This window comes from Ammospiza caudacuta, chromosome 1, assembly GCF_027887145.1.
Source record: "Ammospiza caudacuta isolate bAmmCau1 chromosome 1, bAmmCau1.pri, whole genome shotgun sequence".
Lineage (NCBI taxonomy): Eukaryota > Metazoa > Chordata > Aves > Passeriformes > Passerellidae > Ammospiza > Ammospiza caudacuta.
This window is the reverse complement of record NC_080593.1, coordinates 30,024,989-30,044,784: the sequence shown is the minus strand read 5'-3', so window position 1 is coordinate 30,044,784 and position 19,796 is coordinate 30,024,989. Positions and strand designations below refer to the sequence as shown.

Sequence of the window (19,796 nt, the reverse complement as noted above, 5' to 3'; positions counted from 1 at the left end):
AGTGGTGTCCCTCAGGGGTTCCTGCTGCGACCAGTACTCTTTAATACCTTCATCATTGATGCAGACACACTGGCATCAGATGCACCCTGAGCAAGTACATAGCTGACACCAAGGTGAATGGTGTGGTTGATATGCCCAAGGGGTGGATGCTCTGCACAGGGACCTGGACAAGTTCAAGCACTGGTCCTGTGCAAACACTGAGGTTTAACACGGCCAAGTGCAAGCTCCTGATCAGTAAAGGCTGGGGAATGAAAGGATTGAGGGGACACTTCAGAAAAGTGCGTACTTGTGGATGAAAAGCTGGTCATGAGTGACAGTATGCACTTAGAGCCAGAAAGCCAGCTGTGTTCTGGGCCAGGAGAGTTGTGGCCAGCAGGTCCAGGGAGGTGTTTATGTCCCTCTACCCAACTTTCATGTAAACCCACCTGGGGTACTGCATCTGGCATTGAGGGCCTCAACACAGGAAAGATGTGGACCTATTTGAGCAGGTCCAGCAGAGGGCCACAGAAATGATCAGATGGATTGAACATCTCCTACGATGAAAGGCTGAGAGAGTTAGGGTTAATTAGCCTGGACAAGAGAGCTCCAGAGAGACCTTATTGTGGCCTCTGAGTACTTGAAGGGGGCTTATATGAAAGATGGTGACAAACTTTGTAGCAGGGTCTATTGAAATAGGACAAGTGGTAATGATTTTAAACTAAAATAGAGTACATTCAGACTAGATAGAGACAAGTATTTTTTTTACAGGGGGGTCGTGAAACACAGGAAGAGTTTTCCTAAAGAGGTGATGGATGCCCTATCCCTTGAAACAGTCAAAGTCCAGCTGAACAAGGCTGAGTAACCTGATCTCACTCGGAGTTTAAGACATCTGTGCTCATTGCAGCAGGGTTGGACTACATGACCCTTAAATGTTCCTTGCAACCCAAACTATTTTATGATTCTACATTATTGTAAAGATCAGGAGCTCCTTAGCAGCCCTGATTGTATGAAGAAATGAAGTGTGATTATGCTGTTGTACAAAAAACAGGTATACAATGCATTTTTCCTTTTTAATGGATAACTATTGAAAGTATAATGATATTTCCATAGCTTATGGCATTTTTGGTCCCATAGAAATTAAAACCATCTAAGCCAAGTTGTTAATTGTTTTCTGTGTTAAATGGAGAACTAATGCATTGTTAGTAAATACTTGTAGTCTTAGTCCTAAGAAGATGTAATGTTTGATGGTGGGAGGACATTGGTAGGGGAAAAACAACTCTGTCATTTCCCAGTCTCAATTTAAGTGTTTTAGATAATTAATCACATTTATTATGAAGGATGCAACTCACCCAACTGAAATACAGAAACCATAGACAGAAACTCAAATTGCAGTCTTCCTTTTTTCTTGGCATTATTTGTGTGTTGCACTAATAGAACCAGCCTAGTACTAACACAACCAGTATTTCTAAAAGGTGGCTTAATCCACCACTTTTTAGTTTCTGGAAATCTACACACATTGTTTTTTACCTTCCTTTCTTTTTTTTTTTTTTTTTTAGATGGGGTTAGTTTATTCTGAAAATACATTCTGAGCATAGTTTCCTGTACTTAAATGGTTGTTTGGGTCATTTTTTTGTAATGTCTATAAAATGTACCCCCTTTAAATTTAGAGAAACAGCATATATGGTACTGCTGTTTATTTGAGGCTGGTTAAAATCTGTGTGCTTTATCTGAGAAAACAATGTTGCATTTGGGAAATGAAGCAGCCTTATGCAAAGACAAGTCTATTTAGCATTCAGATTTCCCCTTCCTGCAGCAGATAAAAGGTTTAAAGAATAGTTCCTTAAAATAAGGGAAATCTTATCTTGTCCAGCATCTGTGAGAAGCTGAGTAAAGGCCCTGGATCATTCTAGCAACTCCTACATTCCAAGATGTGGAAGAGGTTCTTAGCCATACTTCTCTGACTAAAGATTAGGCATGTAAATTTTACTCCTTTGCACCAAATATTGCATTGAAAAGAAAGATTATCTGAATTTTGAACGAGATATGTTCTCAGCTGCATTTTGGCTGAGTTTGTAATCTAGGTGGTTGTGGCAAGGACAACACCAACCCTGCAGGTTAGGTGGAGCTTCTGAAAGCCAACTTGGCCTGTTTCATCTGCTGTAATAGTTTGCTGGACTGGTTCTGTGCTTATGCTCCTGTTTCCAAGAAGTCAGTGGGCTGTAGTACAGAAAGAACTAAAACTGCCTTGAGGAGCCCTGGAGCATGTAGGAGAGAATTCATGAGGTAACAAATCCACACATACCTATATTAAAGTCACTGTTTGAGCCAAACTGACATGGCAAGGTGTAGTGATCCGTATTATTAGGCCCTTTGTAACAGAAAGTGTTAGATGAAGCCTGTATAAAGAGGTGATTTGAAATTTTGAATTTAATGAATTCTAAGGGAAAGAAACCTGAATCCAAGGTTTGCTGCAAGGAGAGGCACAAGGAGTTCTAAGAGAAGCAGCTGAGCAAGTTCATAAGGCAAAGACATTTGATAAGCATGTGCAGAGTTGCTTAGGGCACTGTGTGACCACAAACTTTAGTGCCCACGGGGTTTGGTTGCTCAGGACTGTATGCGTGGGAAAAGAGTTGTTAATTAAACATTGCAGTTTTGCATTCAGTTGATTAAATTGTGCAAGAGTCTTCCTACAACACATTGAGCTTTTTTTCTTCTACATAAAATGATGCAAATCATGTGTTAAATGATATGCAGTGGATCAGTATCCTTCACATCATGATGTTGATTTTGTGATGATGCACGCTGTCTGGAGGTAAAATATCCTTCTTAAAATATAAACCTCCTAAAAAAAAGTTTAACTCCTGTGGCAGTTGCATCAAGATTTTTGCTCCACTGAATACAAGTGCTAACTTGTCCTTATATTGATTTACTGTAATATGCAAAATCCTTGGTGGCAGAGTGCACGCTCACTGATTGCTTTTTGCAATGTAAATCAGTATTTGGGGTATGAAAGATATCTTGCTGACTGTAAGTTGTGCTTCATTACTTGTTAGTGCAAGGTAATACTATGCAGTCAAAATAAAATAAACAGTTTTGTTAATTTTAGTGGCAACAATTATTGGGTTTGTGTTTCATTGATTTTTAGAGCAGATGTTTTGTTTAAATTTTGCCACCTAGATTTGCAGTACAGCACGAGTTAGAACAAGAAAGTTCTGGTAGCTCATCTTATTGTCAGTTATGTTGAATGAATGCCAAAATGTAAAGCTGTAAGTATGATTTAAAATGCTTCAAAAATTATTGAAACCTGATGGTGCGTTACTGGCCATGTGATTTGCTTTGAAATATTTCAATTGCTTAGACCGAATTATACATCTTATGGAATCCATTGTAATTGTGTTTAGGGTACAACTATTGCTAACAACTGAAAAGAATAAATAGGTCATAAGAAAATCTTGAAACTCTGCACCAGCATGTGCTGCTCTTCAGGTGGGGGATGCCATGTGTGGTTTGTATCATATACTTAATATTAAATTGTTAGTAGTGTTATACAGACTCTATGCCAAACTTTGCATCATTGTTTGCAGTACCACTCTTCTTCCCTTTTCCTTAGTGCATATGTACTTGGTTTTCCTTCTTCTCCACTTATGGTACATTTTTGAGCTTGTTTTCAGTGCTGTGTGTTGAAAAATTGTAGCCTGTTATACATCTAGTTCTGCTTCTTTCCTTTGCTTTAAATATCTATAATTTTTTAAAAATATATGTATTCCTATTATTCTGTCTTTTTGAGGGGAATCTTTTCTATTTTCTCTGAGAAATCTTATTTGTTCCACAGAATAACATTTAGAATTTAGCATGTGGTTGATCACGCCAAAACAATATTTACTAATGCTTAGAAATAAAGACTTTAAATACAAAAGAACAGAAATTATGTAAAGTAAAAAAGAACATTTTTGAGCAACAGTTGCTGTTATCTTCCTTAGTTTGCTCTAGCTAATTGGGGCTCTGACATGTCTATATGTACATGTGCTATCACCAATTACTCAGATAGTATATTCTGATAAAGGTGGCCTCATTAGAAGAAATATTTTCTTTTTCTAAACAGTGTCATAAATATACATTACATTTGTTTAAGGCATCCTATGTCTTTGAAGTAATTTCAATGTACAACATAGTGTCAGCTCATTAACATTGGATCAAAGTGTATATTAAATTTCTGATTAAACATCCCCTCTCTTCCAGCTAGGAATAAACACAATTATAACTTCTTCCTTCCTGGTGTTGGTTTAAGATTAACATGTGCCCAATTTTAGTGAGTTTGACTGTTGCTTCTAGCCAGCTGGGTAAACAGAGTTTAAGGAAATTAGGTGAAGTTTAGCATACAAACCTTTTTTTCTTAATGTTCAAAACTCCTTACATGTGTTCTAATTAACCTTCTTTTTGTCTGGCTGATGATTAGGTTTAATATCTGTGTAAGACTAGGCTTGTTTAACATTTCAACCAATTCTGTCCTTGGGCAATTAAAAGCTGCCAGTGCAAATGTGTCAAGATAGCTGAAATTGCAATGCCTGGTGATACTGCCTACATAAAGGAAATTCTAGTGCTCACTAATGAGACTCAAATATGCCGTAGCCATAAAGATTATGAATTTTGTCTTTTGGTTTTTTCTTTTGCCCAAAAAAATTCAAAATAAGGTAATTTAAGAATTATTCTTTTTGTTAAAGAAGATACCCTTGCAGAAAGAAGGTAATCCTTTTTCTTCAGACCTAATTTCTAATGGATACACAACCCAGGTTGCAGATTGTGCTTGTTTGTCAGTAGAAGGAATAGGTAGAAGGAATCCTGGCCCCACCACAGCACAGTCACATAAGTTATGTCTATGCTACATGGGAGAGTCTGGGTGTGAGTGTGGGTGAAAGTATGCTATGTCCTGGACTCAAACTTACGTTTCTGCATGCTAATGAGAGCACCTCTACCTTTATTGTGGTGCACTGTCCTTTACTGAGTCATCTTGCTTGCCCTGTAGTCGTGAGTGACTCCATGCTGTATCTGGTCCTTCAAGAGAAGTGTGCAGATGGCTTGGGGGGTCCTTTGGACACAACATCTACAAAATTAGTTATGGGGGCAGATGGTGACAGCTTTGAGTTAAGACCATGCGACCAAACTGCTGCCTTGCCTTGCTATCCAGAAAGTAGGTGGGTTCTGGGTGCAGAATGAGGTTATGAACTCTGAGGACCATGTGCAGGCTTGTATTAGTTCAGTTTGGAAGCTTGGCTAGTTTGGGCTTGAACAAGTGTTCACATCCAAGTTTAGAAAACTTTGCTTGCGTGGTTGAGCAGTTGTTTTCAACTGCACTTTTGTAAAGGCGTGGTGGCTTATGGCTTGTGTCATGACTTTGTTTCTGCCTCCATCTTGTCCCTTGAAAGAGAGTTGTTTTGCTAGGATTTCTATAGATTGGAAGAGGAAATACCCTAAATCTTCCATTTCTGCACTGGAATCATATAACTTCTTATAGATTAAAATTTTGGTTATAGAAAAAAAATGTAGTCCTAGATAAGAGCTGGATACAAAATACAGAAAATGAAAACAAAAAAAAAAAAAAGAAACGTAAGAAGAAAAGGTTAAAATATGGTATTTTAATGCTATACCGTAAATGTTTATTAGAAGTAATTCTCTAATTGCTTTATTTTACAAAAAAGGTTATGTGCCTTTTCTTTTATTAGATATAGAAGGAATCTGAAAAGAACATCCTCTTCAATATGTGAAATATTTTAATCTTATAATTAACTTTTTGAATTTTGCTTTGAAGGTTCTATTTGATAAATTTGAAATAGGAACTCTTTCAGTGGAGACAATTCTTCTAACTCAAATGGTAATTACTGATTGTGTCTGAAGTATGTTGATTACTGTAGATACAATTAGTTTGAATGCAAATGTCTGAATAGAAGTGCAGATTTCTACCTGTTTCATGTATCAGAGATACTGTGTTTATTTCTGTATTTTTTTTCATACTGTAGATGGCTGTGAATGCCCTTCCTGGAAAGTAGTTTGATCTGTGTAAAAGAATACTCTCCCTGTAGTAACATGTGGAAACAGTTTGTTGGAAAAAAATGAGAAGAAATTAATCATAGTTATTCTGAGCATCTTTTGCTGGTTCATAGCCAGACCTAATTTAGACTGAAATCCCTATGAGATGGTAGTGTTTGGAAACATATAAACAGTCTTTCACCCAGCAAAAACCATTCCAGGACATATTTGTAAACTGTTAGATACCTAGCTTGTCTAAATTAACATTGATTGTTATTGTTACGTAGTTCACCAGTGTCCTAATGCAATTCTTGTCTTCATGGCAAAGTAAGATAAAATTGCTTGTATGTTTACCAAGTTCACAGTTATAAAACTGACTTTAATGGTATTCCAAGATAGATATAGTGGCCCTACTAAGTGTGACAAGCCCCACCATCTCCAGCATACAGTTTCAAAGAAGTTAGCTGCTTTGAAATGATGAAAATGTATTTCTAATGTACTTCTGTTTTCAGTGTATATATGCGAGCCAAATTTATTTTTTCTAAGGCAGGGTGGCTAAATTATTTGTGAGTCTTGCTTCAGTCATATTTTGCTTGTCAGAGCTGAAAACAAGTCTGAATAAAGAATTAAAATGTATAAATATGAATATTGAGAAAACATGTAAAAGCTTAAGAATAGGAGCATTCTTTTAAACTTAGCACTCAAAGGCTTGTTTTTCTATGTCTCATATCAGGCCTATTCCTAAGTAATATTGAAACATTGAATTGTTAGTTGGAATGATTTAAATATTAAAGAAATAAAACATAAAATATACACTTAATGGTACTAGACAGCTGAGAAGATAGCATAGGGAAAATGAATTTCAGGGGAGGCAGAGGCTATGAATGGAGAAGAAAAGTATTGTTGGTGTAATCAAAAAGTGAAAAGAAGTCATGTTAGAGAGATGGAAGGCTTTGCTTATTTATGACTAGACTCTGTAAAGTTGTAAGCTGTCATTCCCACTCTCTTAAGCTGAGGGTTCCAGGCTGGTGGTGTGGCTGGACTTTGGGGGTCTGTGTTAGCACTTGGGGCTTACTGGGGACAAGGTAAGCATGCCAAAGACACAGCATACTTTTGTTTTAGTAGGCTAGCACGGAGGATCTGTGGTTGTCTGAACTTGTTACCACACTGTTCTAAAACAAAAGGAATTGTAGTTCTGACATTTTTTGTAAGGATTTTGTGCCACTGCAACTTTTTTTTTTTTTTTTTTTTTTTAATTATTCCTAGTCCATTTCATTCAATTTGTTGAGATTTGCAGCTATTTATCATTGTTCTGTTTCAGCACTGGCTATCCGGAATGACCAAATCAGCGATGTGTGTTGGTTATCATGCTCTTTTGGACCTTTTGGCTCCATGATAACTTGTTCTTGGTGTGTTGTGCTGTAGGTGGGGAGTGCTGGTCCCTGGTGAATACTGCAGTGTGTTTTGGATATCTGTAAGCTGGATAATTTGTTGCTTTTGATAACAGCTCCATCTCCCTCCCTAATCCTTATGAAAATTTTAATGGGTTCTGTTTGGGTTTTACTACCTAATATAACCTTATTATAAATAAAATGAGGATTTTAATTATTTATGAATTTTCAGTAAAAGTAAGCTGTACTTCATTATGTTAGCCAAATTGTTATGTTGTGTGTCAACTTCTGTGATCTAAAAATTCATATTTAATTTTGTAATAAAACATGTCATTGATACTTTTTGGATTCAGCAGTCCTTGAACTGATTTTGCTGTCTGATCTTAAAGCTCATCCTGGTTATGGATTCACTGAATACGCACATCTAAACAACATCTTGTTGGACTGGAAGTATGATAAACTGAGAACAATATGTTACTGTTTAGTGAAAAGATGGGTTAGTACACCTTGGATCCACTGGAAACACTTGTGATGCTTTGTTATACTGACCTTCCTCATGCACTTCATTCTCTACCTTTTTTTCAGTCACCATTGAATCTTTAATTCTTGAATGCATGTTATGGTCTAGGCAATTATGCAAAAAAATGAACACAAGAGACAGAACCTTTTTGTAAATGTTTTTGATTTGTGCAGTTTAAAATGAGTCCTAAAAGACACCTGTTGTTTCAAAAAGCGTCTGGAAGTGGGTTCAGTTACACCAGATCAATGGATGTGCTTGCCTCTGAGGGACAGGTCTCTGTCCCTTCCCCTGAAGTTCATAGAATTCTGCGCTCTTAGGACATTTTAGCATTGCTTTAAGGAAGTTATAGATTAAAAGGTTGTTTTTTTCTTCCAATATTTTATTTGCAAAAGAAAAATAACAAGTTAGTGGTATTTGTTTCAATGTCTGTTATGCTATGGAACAGTATTTTAAGAGCTTGGTCACTCATATTTGGATACTTTAACTGATTTATTTAACAAAATGTGCAAAAACGAGGAAAAGAAATGCATTTCCTGGACATGCCAAGGTTAGTGCTTGAATGTGTTTGAAGTAGGGTGGCTTGAAGGCTGTAAAGTGCACATTTAAAGAAATTCAGTTAAACTATCCACTTCACCTTCAGGAAGGGTGTGTGATGCATTTTCTGTGTGATTTTGAAAGCAAACCTACTTGAAGTCTGGCTTAAAATTATTATAAATTGGAAGACAAGTACTCTTGAGTAGGGAAATGTCAGTATAAGACCCAGGCACTTGCTTTAGACTCACATATCATATGTATTTTGTGGTATGGTAATTCAAAGTGCAAAAAAGACTTTTAGAACTACAGTGACATTAGCAAGTACTTATAATTTTAAATGAGGATAGGTTTTCTTTGTTTTATTAATTTTTAAGTTCATGTCTGAACTCAAGTCCTCACCTGAGAGCCAGGCTAAATACTGAGAAAGTGCATTCCTGATGTAAAGAGCAAGTCAATACTTCTCAAATTAGAACAAATAAAATTCAAATACCTGAAACTCAGTATATATTCTCTTTTACTAATATAGAAATAATTTTTTATTACTGATTTATAACTGCAAAAACCAACATGGCAATCCCTTGCCAAGATTAAAATGCTTGCTATTGTAACTGAATAGATGTGGACTAGCTGAATGATTGTGTTCTCCACTTACACCCCACAATTATCAGGGACAGAAGTCCATTTAGATGCAATACTGCCTCATTGTAATATTGTCCCTACTGTGCCCTAATATTTAAGTTTCTGAATGAAAAAATGTAGTCTATAGCCATGTCTTAAATTCCTAAACTCCCCATTCAGTTCATTGCAAGGCTGCTAGGTGGAATTCAGAAAGGCTTTGTGCTTTTCAGAGTGGGGGGAAGATTTGTGCTAACCAGAGAGAAGTACTGCAGAATGAGGCATATATCCTTAAAACATGCCCCTCCTTGGCCTGTATATAAGACAAAACTCACAGCTCAATTCTTTTGATTTCCCATGCCAATTGTTGTGCCTAGACCACGAATGAAGATGCAATGAGCCAGTTTTGGAAGCAGAAGCACGAGTGGTGAGGTCTGTGTAAGCCAGCGGGGTTTGGCAGCTCTGTTGCCTTATAGCAGCTCAGGGATGTTGCCAGCAGTACTGCAGCTGCAAAGATTCCTGCATTTGGGACTCAGCTCTCTTGTGCCTTATGAAAAAAGTACAGGGCCACAGGCCAGTGTTTTCTCTTGCTTGGTCCCAATTTCACACAGTTTGAAAGTGGCCTTAGGAATTAATGCAGTTCATGTGTCACTGAGGTGGCAAATGCAGCCCTGTGATGGGTCACATCATCTGGTTGAGACAGCTCATGTGTGTTTGTGGAAAGAAAAAGGTCCTGTGGAAAGTGAGCCAGTAGTGAGCAAAACAGAATCAGTTTCTGTACCTTGTCTCAAGATTTTAAGGTTTTGACTCAGTGCTGCACCTTAGCAAGTGTGCTCAAGCTCAGCTTTTGGGGTTTTGGACTGCAGCTCTTTATCATATGAAGTTTTTCTGAACAGTTGAAACTTCTTGGCTTTACTAGGTACCAGAGCTCTCCATTCTGCTTTCAGTCATGGACTGAGTTGTCTTTTTCTGGAGTAAAAGCTGAGGCTTTCTTTTAAATCAAATGACTGCTTATTATCCTGTTTTTGCATACACAGAATTTCTCTCCTTTGTGTGATCAGAAGTCAGCCATGAATCTTATTCTTTGTATTAAATTTCATTTTTTCAATCAGTGTCAGGTATAGTTTGAGGGGACCTGCTGCAGAAAAAAATCTTATTGTGCCCAACTTGTGATTTCCTATTGAAGTGGCAGGAGGAGAGGGAGAAAAACTCACCCTGCCACGCTGGACTCAGTTATGGGGTATTGTAAAATAAAACTCTAGTTGTTTAAAAAATGCACTTGTTAAATGTTAAGTGCCGTGAAGCTTTCAATTACTTGAGAAGTTAATTGCAGAGTTTAAAAAAAATATTGCATTTGGATTTAGTAGAAATTAGGTCATTCTGAATTGTTTGGAAGAGCTAGGCCTCAGCAGAGCAGGAGTTGTGGTTCAGTATTGTCACAAAGATACCAATACAGATATTCATAATTTTTTATTGTGCAATAAACCAGATGGCAAGAAAACAATGTGTTTCTGAGTTCTTTTAAGAACACAATTCTGAGTATTCAATTTTATTTAGAATTGCAGTTTGGTTTTTTGTTCCTCAGAGTGCATGTTTCACTTGTGAGATTTGGTTACGCAAGTCACATTGTATTCTTCTAGCCTGTTTTATGCTGAAAATGTAACATGACAGGATTGTTAAAAACTGTAATAAAATATTGGATCAGCCTAAGGAAGCCTCTTTTGCTAAATGGCTTTCTGGAATGGTAACTGTTCCAGAAATAAAAATTCAAATATATAGCTCATTACAGAAAAACTGTGGGTAACATGCTGCTCTCTCTCTTTTCCCATGACCTTCTAATTTTATAATTTTATGTGTATGTGTGTGTGTGACCAATTAAAGTATGATGGCACAGCAAAATAACATAGTCCAAATGCCCAGCAGCTGGGATATAGATGTAATAATCCATGTCCTTGAATCATAGGAAATAGAGAGGGGACAAGTTGCAGATAATTTAGTCTCTACTTCTGCTATGCATAGCTTTTGCTCTAAGTACATCTGTTAAATTTACACCTCATTTAATACACTGACATATTACTAAAATTATAGTGGTGTTTAGTTTTCTCAGTTTGTCTTTTCTATTAGAGAAATAAAATTCATCCTGGCTAGGACAGAAAGGTGGCCTAGATGACTTCTTGAGATTCTTTACAGACAGTTCTAATGTGATTGCCTGCTTTTTACTGACCTTTCTGTACCACATTTTGTCTTTGGATGATAGTGTTTTACTCCATGTAGCTTTTGTATAGGTATCTCTTTCCATGTATTAGAAAGGAAAAGTGCTTTTCAGATTTTGAGAAAGTACTTCAGATATTTCTCTTCTCACATTTGTCTTTTGAATCTTGACTCTTCCTTCACCCTGCCCTGGTTGGTTATGCATATCAGAACTATTTGGGCATGAGAAATTGGTTTACATCTCTGTATTCATTCTGTAAAAAAATGAACTGAGAAACTGTAATTTGGAGCTCATGAAGTGCTCAACATGCAAACTGTTTTTGCCTTTGTTTTATTGTTTAGTAGTGTAAAAGGGGGAGGGAAGAGAATTTGTTCTTTCTCTTCTGAGGTTGCAAGAACTTTTTTGTCTTTTTCTGCCATTTTATGATTATCTGAGGTCAGAAATCTTCTAAGAATGGACAGGACTCGTATTAGGGCAGGATTTGCCAACAGTGATAAGTAAAATTGCTCATTTGTAATAAGGGACCTATTTTTTTTCTGTGTCAAAATTCACTAAACCTCAGAAAATATGAGTCTGCAGTAAAGAGTGTCAGAATTCACCACTGGGAATTATTCTCTAGGCATACTCTTAAGATGTTGGATATATCCACATATCTTGAAATAGCATAAATTATTCTTTTTTTATTCATCTTAAAAATTCATAATTAGCAGAATAGTGTGAAGATGCTGTTCTCAGTGTTTAGCATTGATGGAGAGCATGATGGAGCAGTGGTTATCATTGATGGAGAGCATGCTTTTTTGCCCTGTGACTTGGTAAGCAGTGTTCTGCCATTGCATTCTCTTCATTATTGTATGGATCACTCTTGTCCCAAGTGTCTTAAGCTACATCCAAAGCACATGAGCATTTCATAAGTTACTGATGAATTGTGGGTAACTTTCTGCTATCAAAATGCCTAAAGCCATGTAGGAGAGTTCTGTTTCAGAGATGCCACAGATCTTTAATATTATATATTGATGAAAAAATCAAAGGTAAATAAATGTTCAGTTTATTTCAAACCTAAGCAAACTAAAACTGAAATATAAGCATATAAATATCTGCTCTGCAGCACTGTGCTGCTGGATATTGAGTACTTTCAGATGTATCTGCTGTGTTCCCTCTGATTTCTCTGGTAAGTGTGGTAACTCAGTATTTCACAGGGTGAATTCAGCACAGAGGAACAAGCTCAATTTTCTGAAACTTTTCTTGCAGCTTAGTTCTGATCAATTCAGATCTATTTAGATCAAGTTGAGATCTGTGAAAGCAATAGGTGTTGTGGATTGTCAAGACTTCTCAGCTGTGTCTGCTGCTGTTTGCTCTCTGAATAGGCCTAGACCTGTCCTCATGGAAACTGCCTACAGTGTATAGAGAAGAAAGTCTGAAGAATGTATATCTTAGAACTGTACATGTATTTGCAGTAGATGTTTATGAAGGGCTTATGGTTTCTTTCTTTTTTTGGTAAATTTTCCCTTGAAGTGTTCTTATACAGTCTTCCATTGCTACATTAATCTTGAAAGTCTCATACAGATTAAGTAGCGTGATTTACAGATTATGACAAATAGAAAAGATAAAGAAGGAAAAATCTGAATTTTCAAGCTTTTTTTGACAAAAGCTTTGTGATATAAATTAATATGGATAACATTTAGGTCTCTCATTGTGTTTTGTTCCACAGGCAGCAGGAGCAATTCGTCCTTTAGTTTCTACTGTTATTGCCTCTGCTGCTGATGGCTGCTTGGACCACTCACTGGAACGTGCCAGGTACAGAGCAAGTGAAATGCCTCAGGCTTTCTTGTTTGATATAATCTATGAAGCATACCAACAGGTGAGATATTAAGGCTTTCTAAGACCTTTTTTCCATTTACTTCAGTTAAAAAAAGAAAAAGGTAACTTTATTTCTCTTCTTTCAAGAATAGAGCTTCAGAACCTATTTCAGATTACATCAAACTGAATGCTTATTACTTCTGAGTTTTTTTAAAAAGGCTTATAATTCTAATTTATTCAAATTTTTGATTAGTTACCTTTTAAATACAAGAGGGGGTGATAGGTCTAAATGGCTGGAAAGACATTAATGTGTATTAAATACTTAAATGAGTGGTTTATATGTTTCAAGTCAGGTGTCTGTACAAAGTATTGTCGACTGAGAGTATCAAAGGGTTTTGGATGCACAGTGTAATAATGACATTTTATAGTAATTTAGTGGGATACAGGCTGTTCTAAAATACTGAGATAATATAACATGCTATATCTAGGTAAATGTTCATTCTGTTTCTTGTTGCATGTGTATTACATACTTTGATTAGTGGCTGAAAATAGTTTACTTGTCTCTGTTGTAATTTTTCATTTTTTCCTAATATATTACTTTGAAATTAACTTTATTCAGGAAAATTAAAGTTGTGGGTAATGTATTAAACCCTGACTCTTTTGCCTTAATTTGCCCTGAAGACTGCTTTCATTTGCCCCACCCTGCATTCACAATTTACTGGAAACATTCCAGGCTTTCGTCTCAGCACTGCTTCCTTTTCATTCATCACCTTGTGGAAATTGCCTGTCCAGGTATCTTCCAGACTGACTGGAAGCAGACCATTTCTTCATTTGTCACTTGGAAGCAATTATTTTTCATGTTCATGCTGACAGTCATGCTTCCCATCAGTCTTTCAATTCTAAACAAGCCCAAGTTTCTGATGCTCACTTTCAGAGAGTACAAAGCTTAGAAATCACTAACAAGAGAAAAATGTGAGGACAGGCAATGAAGAAGCTGTTACTTAATTGTTCAGTAATTGTTTTCCTTAGAAATGTTGGCACAAATTCTATGTCATACCCTTTATGCTTGATACTTGAAGATATTAAATGCTGAAGATGAAGGCCTATCCAAAATGAAGAGCTACTCAAGTGATTGGACTGGCTTCAACCTTTTTGCTTCTGACAGGAGGCAGGGGTTGTTCTTAGTATATGACACACAGCTGATACTTCTGAGATTCTACCTTGAATGTAGTGGGTATACTTATAAGAAATGTATCCTCTGTGTGCATAAGAACGCATCTCAAGAAACCACTGCTGCTGTTGGTTATACAACCCTTTTTGATGTGTGTATCTTTTAGCAAATTTCATATTTATGTGCTGTTTCTTGCAACCTTCTTCCCCTCCACCCCCCAAAAAACCCAGTACTTTTTCTACCATGTTTTTTTTTATAATTTGAAAATACGGTAGAGCTGGCAAATACATAAAAAGCTCTTGTCTTAAATGCCTCACTAAAAAGACAACTATATTTGCAGTTCCTGTGCTCCTCTGAATAGAGTTTTTTCTCACATATGCATTCCATCAGTCTTCTTTTTTGTATCCCTGCTCTTTCAAGAACAAGCCACCAAAGCTGTTAGAAGCAACCAAGGCTATGGTTTCTTGTCCCCAGTTTCCTTTGCTTTGGCTAAATTCGGGTCATTTTAATGTTCTGTGCCTGGACCCTTGGGAAGTATAACACTTTGCTAAAATCTCTCAACTCATATTGTTTCCTAATAATTTATGTTTCAATGGTGTCTAGCTGTCCAAGTCAAGGATTAAGACCCTATTGTTCTGGGAACTGTACAAACAAATAAAAAAAGACAGATAATCGTTGTCCTGAAAAACCTAGTCAAGCTACTGTAGGACAGATTTTTGTAGGAATGGATGCAGTTTATGATGCTTTCTAAATGTTAAGGTATCCATAATCACTTCCCATAGCCTGGTGAAGGTAAGTACCATTGTACAGATGAACAAAGACGAGAAACTAATTTTGTTAGTCATGTTGCAAGTCATTCACGAAGCTGGGAATGGAATTTGTTTTGGCTGACTCTGCCTGGGATCATGATCCCATGCCTGTGTATTTTATACAGTTGTGACCTTTATGCAACAACAGTGTGGGGAAAAACAACAGTCAAACATGCATTCCTTGGAAAGAAACTGTCCATTTGAATTAGTGCTTTGAATAACACAAGCTTTGCAGTTACATAGTGGTAATGTGGAATACTGCTTTCAAACTCCATCTCTATTTAAGTGCACTGTCAGATGTGAGTAGGTAGGTTCAGACTGTTGACTTCCAGATATGTTTGTGAGTATCTGAATACATTTACCACAAGTTGCAAAATTTAGTTAAAGGTCAGATACCTGACCCTTACAGCTTTGCTATCTGCAGTTTTTTGGCTCTTCTTCTCTGATAGCAATCTGGGAAGAGCAGTCTAGAGGTGTTTCTCCTTTTATAGCTGTTTTAAATTTGTCTAGAGGTGCTTCTCCTTTTATAGCTGTTTTAAATTTATCTAGAACTAGAACAGAGTAAGGTATTAACACTATTAATATATGGAAAAATATATTTGTATGATTTTTACCAAATTAAGTAATTTCCTTAGAAAACATTTTCCATTTCTAGCTCAAATAAAAAAAGGATAGTAGTGACTTGGGGAAAAATACATGACCTGTTGAATCTCCTCTAATTAGTTTTATGTACAAATATCAAAACTTTGATTTACACTAGTATCTTAAAATATATGTGTACTACAGGGAATCCCCTTCACATTTGGTGCCAAAAATCCAGGGCAGATTTTGAGGAATTCAGTCAGGTTGTTCACCTGCATTTCATTGTGATGCTTTTAATTTAGTTTTCAGTCTTGCATCTTCCCTGTTGCCTAAAACAAGTATTCCAAACAGATCTTTGTTCAGACACATATTACTTTCTGCTTTAACTGTTATGATGTCAAGACTTCTGACTTCATAACTATTAACTTTCAAATTTATACAATTTATAAGCTTTATAACATTTATAAAAGTTACCAATTTTATTTGTACAATGTGTATCTGGCTCGGGGTGGACAAGTGACCAATGCAAATAACTGTGTGTGGGTCTTGCAGGTGGGAGGCTTTATGTTAGCCTGGGATTTTCCTCAGGATTTTAGGTAAAAGGACGTATAAATTTGTTTAGGGAATAAAAAGGACGTATAAATTTGTTTAGTGGTGTTGCATCACTACTCTTAGTTCTGCTATGTCCTAATTTGTGAATCCTCTTTTCCTGCACAATGTAATGAACCATAGTAAATGGACAAATAAAAAAATTTAAAACCAAAAATGCAAATCTCTAATAACTAGTAAAACCTCTGGAAAAGTTCCAAAAAATTGGCAGAATCTATGATTTACTTCAGTTCTGAGCTATCTGGGGCAAAATCAGCCAATTGAACTCTTTAAAAATTATTTTTATTTTATTATGTTAATAACAATTTCCTAATCTTTAAAAATACTTGTTTTTTTTTCTATTTTTATCAATCCAAATGAAAATCAAGAAAGTTTAAGTGTTAATTGAAAATCCATCCTATCCAAAGATAGCAAATAAGGCATAGATTCCTTAGACCAGACTTGTTCATTTTTGCTTAAGGTAGTTTCATGTTTCTGTTCCACTTCTTAATTTAAATAGGAACAAGTGGAGTATGAGCCTGCAAGCCTGGGAGGAGGTGGGTGGGGGAAAGACTTCACTTTCCAGAAGTCAAGTGTTCCCTGGAGCAGTACCTTTTAAAAGAATTAGAGTATCAGGAAGTCAGGTAGACTACCATTTTCCTTTAATCAGAGTAGGCTGAGACTGATTTTTGTAATACTTGTTTTTGACATATTGTGAAATGCACAAAGATCTCAAAGATTTTTTTGGTCTTTTACACAAAGCATCGTGTTGTGTCATGTCATGTGTTCTGTACAAAGTAATGCACCTACTGTACATAAAGGCTGAAATACTCAAAGCATTGAACACTTGAAATACATCTGCTAAAGCAAGAAAGGTAACAGTAACATTTAAAAAGCATTACCCTTCCATGATCTGGAAGAGAAATAACCAAAAATGGAAGCAGAAGAGGAGTGGGGTAGGTGGGAGATTCTGACCAGCTTCTATGTCAGATATGCAAACAAACAGCCCTGCTGAGATGATGCGATGGTTAAGGAGTTGTTAGTATGGGTGTGGAGAATACCAGAGAGTTGCTCACCAGTGCCACCAGTCCAGGGAAGCCAAGAACCTTGTGAGAGGGAATAGTTACCAACAGCTGAAAAAAGAGCAGGATATGTTAGAATGCTGTGTGCAGGAATCGTTGATATGTGAGTGGTATGGCAAAGTCTGATCACTAATTCCAAATTAAGGGTTAGCTTTTTAAGAATCTTATTTAAAAAGTACACATTTTTGTTCTGCTGATAATTTATACATTATTTTACAATTTTCCTCAAGATCTGCTATATCTGTGGAAATTTATTGCAGGAATTACATACTTTTTGGGGAGGGTGGGGTGTTTGTATTACATGTATAGTTAGTTTAATCATCTGTCCATAGTAGACCTTTTGCAGAGCATGGAAGTTTATATTTAGCTAATCAGAACAATGAAGCTGAAGTGAAAAAAAAATAGGAACAGGAAGCAGGAATACTCATTGAAGGAGAATGAGCTTCAACATGTTTAGAGACATTTCTCTGATTCATGTTTGTAACCTCCTTACAGATATCCACACAGATCAGTGTGATCTTAGGCATTCTCTCTAATCTGTGCAGAAAATATGTAGGGATTAGTACATTTTGGGGCTACACTGAATTAGTGTAACTCTTCATAGCCAATATTAAACACTCTTTGAATATTAAGCAATTACATTTACTTATGGGCCATTACAACATCTGCCTGCATAGGAGAGAACAGCTATATATAAACATAGTAATGACAAGATACACAACAATAGTGTGTCAGAGAGAATCATTCACATACTTTGATGCTGAATTCTGGGAGGCAGATGTTCTTCCACTCCCCAAAAAAATCATTGCAAGATGTCCATGGATTGGGTGGAGATGGGGAAAGAGATAGTCTGCGAACTGTCCAACCTGGTCATTAGTGGAAGAAAAGGAAATCCTAAAATGGTTCTCCTCTAACAAACCCCTAGAAATGTTCAGGGAAGATCTTGCCAGACTAAGAAAGGAAGTTGGCTATTGTTAGGGCCATTGTAAAAGTATTTGCTCAAAGTATTGTCTTTTCTGTATGTAAATAATAGGGAGTGTATTACATGTGGATTTTGTAAACTTCTAAAGTACTTTTTGAAAGGGCACAACATTACTGGCATTCTTTTTCAAACATGTGTGAAGCATTTTAGTATCCTCTGTAGCAGGGAAATGGAGTCAGCTGTAGCAGTTTAGCAATATTTTGGCATAGGTCAGGCAAAGTCCTTCGAGGCAAAATGTCTAGACTGATTTGGGGATTTTCCTGTGGCTTCATTCTTTGTTAAAAACATCAATGTCTGTCAAATTATTATTGCCAGGAGCAAAAAGCGATTAGATGAACGGTAGTAGACAAATTGTTGACTAAAACCTTGGCAACTTTGGGAGAAAGGGTCAGATTCTGAAAAAGGACTGAAGGATCAAGATATAAATGAGACAAAATTTGGGCATTTAATTCTAGTGCTGGAATCCTGAAAAAACCACTGCTCATCTGCTTGCCAAGACTAAAGATATCTGAATCTTCAAGGCACCTCAACCTTTATTTTTAACATTCACCAAACATGAAACTTTGTGTATATCAAGGCATGTAAGTTGTCACCAAGGTTTACCAACTTAATATTTTATCTCCTGTAAGCATTCAGTTGGAGATAATTTTTTTTGTCTGATTCTCTTCCGTCCTGAGTTAGTGGTATGGGTCAGAGCTGTTCATATTTAGTGTAGTGTAAAAGCTCTGAAAAAGAGATCACCATTGTTTGAAACATATGTGCACAGAATATATGTTTTATTGTAAGTTGTACTGGGTTGTTTCTTGGCCTTGGTCTTTTTTTAAAAAAATCAGGAATCTTTTATTAAGTGTATTGTCTTGTGATAATTTATATTCAAAATTCATTCTTATTCAAAATGATTTTGCAGTTTTTGTATGCTCTGTGTGTGTGTAGGTCCACTTCCTTTTCCACATCCCCAGGCTCTAGTCACCCACTTTACTTTTACAGTTTATAGTTATATGTTCAGGTCTTAGAAATATATGCCATGTAATACCATTATTGTATTTGTCCTAATTCTGCATTCTAGTTTGTGTCTATAGGTATTCTTCCTTCTCATTAAAGGTATTCTGAAATACTGAATCAAGAAGTGATTTGTGAATTAGGCAAGAGCTGGCTAGACTAACAGTAATCTTGTAGTATGATTTGTATGAAGGCAGTACTACAAACCAATGTTCTTTGTATGGAATCTTAAAGGCATCATTCTTCCATCTGTTTACAGTTTTAGTGTAACTACCTACTTGGTTGGTCCAAGTTAGCTGAATACTCAGCTGAACAGTTTTTTGAAGTTCCCAGCCCTGGTTTTAATTATTGGTGTACTACTTGTGTGAAGATGGCAAATATCTGTGACTTTTCCAATGTACAATCTAAGCATATGAAATAATCTTACAAAAAGGAAGCATTTCTGATTTTTCATAGGTCATTAGGATTTTAGATATAATGGTTTGACAAGGAAATCCGTCTACTACTAAGT

The 19,796-nt window shown here is 36.3% G+C and overlaps 1 protein-coding gene across 2 annotated transcripts in view; it reads left to right on the top strand.

Moving 5' to 3' along the window:
• The window catches only part of CRPPA (CDP-L-ribitol pyrophosphorylase A), a 106,530-nt gene that overhangs the window by 11,313 nt on the left and 75,421 nt on the right, over nucleotides 1-19,796 (top strand). For both annotated transcript variants that reach the window (XM_058809183.1, XM_058809174.1), the window contains exon 3: nucleotides 12,984-13,133. In XM_058809183.1, the coding sequence (XP_058665166.1) occupies nucleotides 12,984-13,133 (150 nt within the window). The remainder of the gene's footprint in view (nucleotides 1-12,983; nucleotides 13,134-19,796) is intronic.